Raw genomic sequence first — 8333 nt, 5'->3', positions numbered from 1 at the left:
TAAATATTAGCCTCATAATTCAAACGATAATTTAATAGGTTTAAAAAAATTAAAGAATACTAAAGTAGTTATGTCTATATAAATATAATAGCACTGTCTATTGTATGCCCATGTAACTACTTCGCAGTGTGTGGTGGTATATTCACCGAAATTGATGTGGAGGTTCATTAAGTCTATGCATGCGTACATACACATTTTCAGTTTTGCACTTTGCGGTTGTTGTGGGAGTTTACGTTTTTTTCCCCCACCACTTCGCCCTCCGACGAAACTTTAGCGACACAAGTCCTTACTTAATAAAACTGATTTATTCTTTCCGAATATAACTTTACGATACACTTAATTTCAACAATCGCGCTAAAACAAACGCTATAACGAACGAACGTTAACTTCAACAATACCCTGTGACTGCAGTTAAATTACTCACTACCTACACACACACACATTATTGTCCCGTCACGTTGGCACCCTCTTATATATATACCAACTACCCTATATCTAGTAATTTCCCGACAATTCACGAAGGTACAAGATATTTCCAGAAAATTGTAAGATCACCTCTTAGTTTTCTTTCCTCAAAAGTAAATTGAAAGATCTTAACCAATCCTATAACATTTCCATTCCTGAAATCTTCCTGGTAGTTCTCCTTGGAGCTCTTCCTAGTAAAGGTATGTCCTTTCTTAGATAAAAAGACCAAAAGTATAAAATGCTGTATCTCCATAACTAAAGGATTACCGTGTGTGTGTGGGAAGCTTTTTTTCCCCAACTCCATTAAACTATGGAAAAATGAAATTGAGATGAAGGAAGTAATGAAAACATCACTTTACGCATAAAGGAAGGATGGGTGTAAATAGTAATGTGCTTTGCAGAAGGAAATGTATCTGTTATTCCTCAATCCTATCTCAGACAGCAGTGTAGGGAAATGTATCTGTTATTCCTCAGTCCCATCTCAGACAGCAGTGTAGGGAAATGTATCTGTCATTCCTCAGTCCTAACTCAGACAGCAGTGTAGGGAAATGTATCTGTTATTCCTCAGTCCTAACCCAGACAGCATTGTAGGGAAATGTATCTGTTATTCCTCAGTCCTATCTCAGACAGCATTGGAGGGAAATGTATCTGTTATTCCTCAGTCCTAACTCAGACAGCATTGTAGGGAAATGTATCTGTTATTTCTCAGTCCTATCTCAGACAGCATTGTAGGAAAATGTATCTGTTATTCCTCAGTCCTATCTCAGACAGCAGTGTTTATGTGTTTAGGTTTTCTGTGTTTGTAGACACTTGGAGTACTAATACCATCACCCTTTTGAGTAGAGACCCGGGAGCAATATCACCAAGTTTTAATACTAGCCCCCAATACCCAGGTTTTAAAAGCACCACTAGATCTGACTTCACTAATAAGATACATCTATTGGTTTGTTATTTTTGGTCAGACCATTTGGCTCAAAATGTCCTTTGTACTAGAGGTGTTTGGTGGGTATCACATGTTGTGGAATAGGTTTATGGTCGCAATTATTGAGATGCTCTACACTGCCATCAAACTTGTTTAGAACTCTGTGTACCTAAACTCATAAGTGAGTAGTCTAGGCAGGTCACTTTAACTGTTTTAATTACTTTAGATACACAGCACTGCTTTTACATTACATAATTTTACATTCAAATACCAAAACCAAAAGAACATTTTGTACACGAAGCATTAGTTTTTCCCCCTATTATAAAATCAATAGTACTAACCTTTAATGTGAAATTTAGAAACTAGAGCCTGGAAAAAATAAATATATTAAATGCTTTAACACACAACACATTATTGTATATTGCAGGTTTTCCCTTTAATTGACGCTAATATTTCAGTAAACTGACATTGCATCTTATTATTAAATCATTACAACTGCCACGGCTAACCTCAGTATCAAAGCTCTAGTATGTTACTGTCATCCTTTCAAGAAACTTGTCCTTAAATCTTTAAACATGTACAACAGATCTTGTAACCCCCCATGAAAATCTGTTATGCCAAACTACATAAATAAATAGCTTTAAAACGTTCTATCTACAAGTTCCTAAACCTGTGATTCTCATCCACAATACCATTACGATTTAACAGTTTCTTAACTTTATTGTGCTGGTTTTTAACTTTTTCAAGATCAAAACCTATGTTATTGTTAAGAATTTTGTTACAAATTTAGAAAATACAACTTATTTATTTAATTGATCACTGGAGTCTGGAAATAAATATTTGATTTATTTCGCTTATTTACGTCTTACTGAAAATACTCTTACGAATAAGAACGGTTATAGAAAGTTTTCGATCCAGATTTCACATTGACAGTCAGGGTAGCGACAATTGTATATTTACTTAGATTTTATCCTAAAAAGTTGAAGTGATTTTCGAAAGTTTCGTACCACCAAATAAACAAACTTCTTTCTAAGAAACGTCTTCTAAGTTGTACTACCACTAATTAAAACTATATCTATATTACAATTTATATTAATTATTAATATTAGTATTACTATCAGTACTTGCCTTATTTATAATTATATAACAATAATCTGACCATATTATTATTATTAATGAAGTCTCTAGTTTAAGTGTGTTCTATTACTCATATTGCTTTAACAGTTGAGAAACGAAGAACAATATTTGAATAAATGATGAAAGGCAAACTTATGTAACAGTAAAATAAATAGTGGACAAACTTCGAGATCAATATCATGACAACAAACTTCTTTCTATTTACAAGTCTTAAGGTTACCTTGATCTTTTTCAACAACTAAAACAATGTGCAACACTAGCGCCCTACGCAATAACATTTAACATTATGAATGTCACACATGCTTCTGATACTTATATTTTAGGTATATTTAGCGAAACAAATCAAGGACAACAATAAGGTAGCTTGAATTTCCCCTTTTGTCGTTGACACTTTTTATTTCATGGAAAAATAGTAAACTTTAATCAATTACTTTTGTATTTAGAAAAATAATAATATTTCAACCGTTTTTATAAAATTTGACTTAACGGGTTTGTGCAAAGAATAAAGAATGTACCTTTCTTCTGTTAACTATTTACGAATTTAAATAGTCGTAGTATGCAATGTTAATTTGAGAACTCAAGTTAATGAGTTTTAGGTTAAATATTCGTTTTAATAAACAAAAGAATGTATTTATTATCTTATGGAAACTACTACCAGTAAAATATTTTTCAGTACATACGATTTCTGTTTTATGTAAATAAGCTTGTTGTTCATCGCCAAGCTGTACAATGAGCTATTTGTACTGTGCCCGTCGCAGGGATTGGACCCAGAATTTTTTAGTGTTATGAGCTCTCAAACTTACCTCTGAGCCGCCAGTAGGGAAGTAAATAACATACAGAAATAAGAAAATATTTAAATATATTACAGAAAACCAAAATCATACAAATAAATTTGAGAACAACTGGGTTTCCATAAACTATTATATGAAGAGTGGTCATTAGCAAAAAGCGCGAGTTGGTCCTTTGGTAAGGTTCTAGATTTCAGGGATGGTGAGGTGGATCCGTCATTGTCCCATGTAATAAAATACCTTATTTTAAGCAGTGGGTGCTGCTAGCTGGCTTTCTTCCTTCTAGATAGTATTTCAAAATTAGGATCGGTGACAGATAGTTTTAATAGTTTCCCATAAGTATCGGTTGGTGGTAAAATTTGGCGTACCCCGGTAAGACAGCGGTAAGTTTATAGACTTAAAATGCTAAAATCAGGGATGGACGCAGCAGATAGCCTACTGTGGCTTTGTTTTAAAAAACAAACAAACTTAGTTCAAACTTTAGTGTGAGGTAATTGGGTGGTTTATGATTTTATATTAGAGATTTTATTTAAATAAAATTACTTAAATAATTTTGCAAGACCTAATAATTTTGCTTAAACTAACATGCTTTGTTAAAAACAAAACAACAACAAAAAGACGGATAATTCAGTACATAAACCTGCAAAAAGCTTTTAATATACAAATGCCGCTACGCTTAACGGTGTTCTATAACTTGTCTCGAAGATGAAATATTTGTAAATGCTCGAGCTTTAGAAATTATAATACATTCCGAATTTTCGATTTGTTTAAAAATTCAACATGTGCGTTATTTAGTAACTTCATGTTGGCTTTGAAGTTATTCAAACTTTGGTTGTTTTGTTTTAGAACTAATTTTGAAAAGAGAATTCAAGATAAATACTTTAAATGCGCATAGTAATTAGTGTGGTAATTTTTCTTTCATGCTAATTTGTTACAACATGGAGTTATTTTGATTTCTGCTAACACTAGTTATCGACTCCATCTGACCCTATAGAAGTATATCTATATATAAAATTCAAATTCTCCCTGTTTGTTTGTTTGCTTGCTTGTTTGTCTGCCGCTTTAACTGCGCAGGTCACGCTTCCCTCACGTGAAAGTGCTCAAAAAAATTTTTCGTTGATATACGCGTCTATCGTCTGCTACAAAACCGGTAATTTTATTAACATATACATTACACGAATTCTACGCAGACTTGACATTTTTGGTAAGTTTGAATTAACATTTAATTTAGAAAATAGCATTATAGGCCTATTTAGTTATAGACCATTAACTATACATCATATATTTAACATCACACACACAAAAAATTATACAGAATTAGAATGTCATGTGTATGAGAAAGCAAACAGTAGGCCTAGCCTATAAAATTAAATTTTGCTGTCTGCTATAAAATAGACTACATGAGAAAAAGTAAGGCTTAAATTATAATACTTATTGTGTACAATGAGATTAAATTTAAAGTCAAATCAATGTAACTGGTAGAGCACTTGCATGAGGTGGAAGACGGATTGAACCTGGAAATTGTATTTTCTTTAAAATTACCATAAGAATAGACAGATTTTTAGTTATAGATTATTCATTATACATCTACTAATATATCATATATTTAACCTTACACACAAAAGAAATGTATACAGAATTAGAATGTTGTGTGTGAAAAAGTAAACAGTAGGCCAAGCCTATAAAATAAAGTACGTGAAAAGAGTAAGGCTTACATTATAATACTTATTGTATAAAATGAGATTAAAAGTCAAGTCAGCGAATGTATTTTACTCTACTCTTTTTTTCAGGTAGTTTGATACCTGGAAGTGGATTATTTTTTTTATTTTGATACCTTATAAAGTACAATACTGTATTTTTCTTGTAGTATATTTCATACATCAATGTCGTAATGTGAATACGGTATCACATTCATAAAGATATATTAAATTTACATTAAAGCAATTCAAACATAATATTACATTCATATTTACAATTGAAATTTTAATATTTAAGGAGGGGTAACAGGGATAGAACTAGGCTTATCCTGTTCGCCAAAACGGGGACTTATAGGAGTATAAGATAACTTAAATATTCTCCATTAGGGCCTATTTCTACTTGCCAGCAAAAACATCATACATAAGGTAGCCCCGATTTAAAACAGGTTCGTAGTTTATTTTCAAAAATCAAATTTAAGGTTGTTTTTTTTTTTTAATTAAATTCACAAAAGATTTTTTACCTATCGCAATATGGAAAGAGAGAGAGTAATTTTTTTTTCTTCTTCCAAAAACCCGGGCAACGCCGCTAGTGTATATATATATTGTTGCGTCAGCGAGGTCACGTGACTAGTGTCACGCCCCCTTAAATTATATAGAGAAAAGATAATAAGGACACAGGTTGGAGATTTGGAAAAAAACAGACTGGTGAAGACTTATGGAATAAGTTGCCTTTAACAGCAGTGAAGGGGCTTAAGAGGAGAATAGATTATTTCCTAAATTCCTAACATTTTTCCTTTCCCAAGGGTTGATGTTCAAGGAAAGTCATGAAGTTGAAAACTTTCCACTCAACTTTCTCCTGAAACCACCTTTTCAAACATTTCTTACAAAACTCAGTCAATATTTGACATTAACTAATAAACAGTGGAGAATGAATGATCAGTATGGCAAGAGCCGAGCTCAGACAATACAAAAAAAATACCACTAACATGGACATAATTTGTCAACTTCTCAATGTTTTGTAACTAAATATTCACACACACACTTTGTTCAAGAGTTTACATCTTTCAATTTTTAAGAACATTTTATAGCATTCAAAAGCCACCTAGGGATAATATAATTTTTATACTTTAAATTTATTTACAAATAAATAATTTAATGATAAAACAGGACTGCAATTACTGTACATGAATATGTAGTCTGTTTAAAAAGAAAAGTAACACTAAATGTTCTCGTACACTGAGAATAATGAGATCGAACACAAAAAGGATTTAGATCATTTAGTTAGTTGGGCAAATAATTGGTAATTGGGTTTTAACTATAATAAATAAAAGATAATGCTTTATCATAATTTGAATTATAAGTTCAATTTGTATGGGAATAAATACCTTAATAACTTTAATTCAAAAATATTATTTCTTTCTGAATCATGTCAAACTGTGCATAAGAGTACACTTAATCTACTTAACACATAGTTAGAGCCTTCACACTTCAGAGTAGGATAAAATCACGCCAGTAAATATCCGAGTATGCACGTTGTACTCTTACTTATCTTTACAATAAAATTTTCACAAAGAAAAATGCACACCATAATTACAATCAGATGTTAGGCTTCAAATTAACAATAAGTACATAAATTCATTAACTCACTACATGAAAAACAAAACTGTTGTAGCATGTACAAAACTACTTTCTACAGTATATTTACCATTTTCATTTAACCTATTTTTGCAACTGTAGGCCTAATTCAGCCGGAGATGGCATACAAAATGTTTGATGATGATTTTTAAAGATAAAACAGAACAAATAATATAAGAAGAAATATACAGAGGTTCGAGAGAGCTTAACTATGATGAACACTTTTTTAAAACAAGGATTTTAACAATAAGAGAAAATTAGGAATTATCATAAATAAATAGTAACAATTCTAAAATTTACTTCTGTTCAAGTATTTCTAATGTGAATAATTAAATTACCTTACCTTTTTAATTTTTCAGGATTTCCCCAACCTTTAGTAAAAAACTTTGTCAGAAGAATGCTGCGATACACTACATCTAGTTTGCTCATGATGGTTCTTCTCGTATCAAGTGACTAACAAGACAAGGAAAGTTCGCATACACAATCAACAGTCAGCAAATGTATGTCATCAGAAGACGACAGTCAATGAGTCATGAAGAACTACGTTAACTATATTTGTATATAAAGTATGATATTAGTATACTAGTTATGCCTATGAACAGGTTTTTACCAACAGATCGACTTATAGAAACAAAACAAATTTTAGTTAAAATGAAAAAAAAAATAAAAAATTATTCATTAACCTACGAAGTTAAACATAGCAAGTCTTAGGGTTAACACAGTCTCACTTTTCAAGCAACTTCAAAATCTATATCAGGCAACTTCTCTCTCAATATTAAGTAAACTTTTGCTAGTAACACCTGTTAATTACAAGATAGCATTTCAAATAGTCACTCAATTCTATGTCAAGAGATTATGTGAAAATGGTTACCTAAACATTTCAGGCCTATCATTTACCTGCCACATTTTTTCCAATATTCAAATTCATCAACCGAGAGACAGAAAAAAAATGTTATTTTTACACATCTGTGATTCAGAATCCTTAATTAAAATGAACTGAATTAAGAAACCTTTAGAGTCTATTCTAAATAGCATAGCTTTCTTACAACAAAGGACCATTTGACCCCACAAATGAATGTGTGTGTGTGTGTGCAAGTTGCATGGGTGCTTAAAATGATGCTTCGTGACACGGATATAGCAAGAAAACAATGACATTTCAATATTACGAACCTTTGCATTATATTAGCAGTTATAGATTTTATAAAAACTACACGACACTGCTATGTTTGTTTTAATTTTGATTTTCTTCTTGACTTTCTACAAAATCCTCATGTATGCTATCCCTCCTCCTTTTACAGTTTTGTATCTCATAGTCTGTTATTTCCTGTAACCTTGAAACATTTTCAATTCAATTTTATTACCTTTGGTTGCCATCTTCTCTATTTGCTTCACAAACGATCTCAATGAATTAAAGATCTATTACCATGCTGCTCAACACATTCTCATAAATAGAATGTATTTAAAATTATAATGTCACGTGTCACTGAATATGGCTTTTCATGAATATGTAATTATATTTGCTGCATGTATGCTCATATATGTACATGCAATCATATATGTCAAACGAAAAGGATTGTTTTTTCCTTTCTCATAAACCCCAGTGAACCAATTATTTGTTAAAACACAAACAAAACAGGGACAAGGAAAGTATTTAACTGATCCCCAAACACTGAAGTTTAAAAACCAGTA

At 31.5% G+C, this 8333-nt stretch overlaps 1 protein-coding gene across 1 annotated transcript in view; it reads right to left on the bottom strand.

Moving 5' to 3' along the window:
• Nucleotides 1-7716, bottom strand: part of LOC106471951 (protein ABHD18-like) — an 18484-nt gene extending 10768 nt beyond the window's left edge. Inside the window, exon 1 of the mRNA XM_013932574.2 lies at nt 6988-7716. Within this exon, the coding sequence (XP_013788028.1) occupies nt 6988-7073 (86 nt within the window). The 5' untranslated portion in view covers nt 7074-7716. The remainder of the gene's footprint in view (nt 1-6987) is intronic.
• Nucleotides 7717-8333: the final 617 nt, after the last annotated feature.

Source organism: Limulus polyphemus, unplaced genomic scaffold (assembly GCF_000517525.1).
Source record: "Limulus polyphemus unplaced genomic scaffold, Limulus_polyphemus-2.1.2 Scaffold4983, whole genome shotgun sequence".
NCBI classification, from domain to species: domain Eukaryota; kingdom Metazoa; phylum Arthropoda; class Merostomata; order Xiphosura; family Limulidae; genus Limulus; species Limulus polyphemus.
The sequence above is the reverse complement of the archived record's forward strand: the minus strand, read 5'-3'. Positions and strand labels throughout refer to the sequence as shown.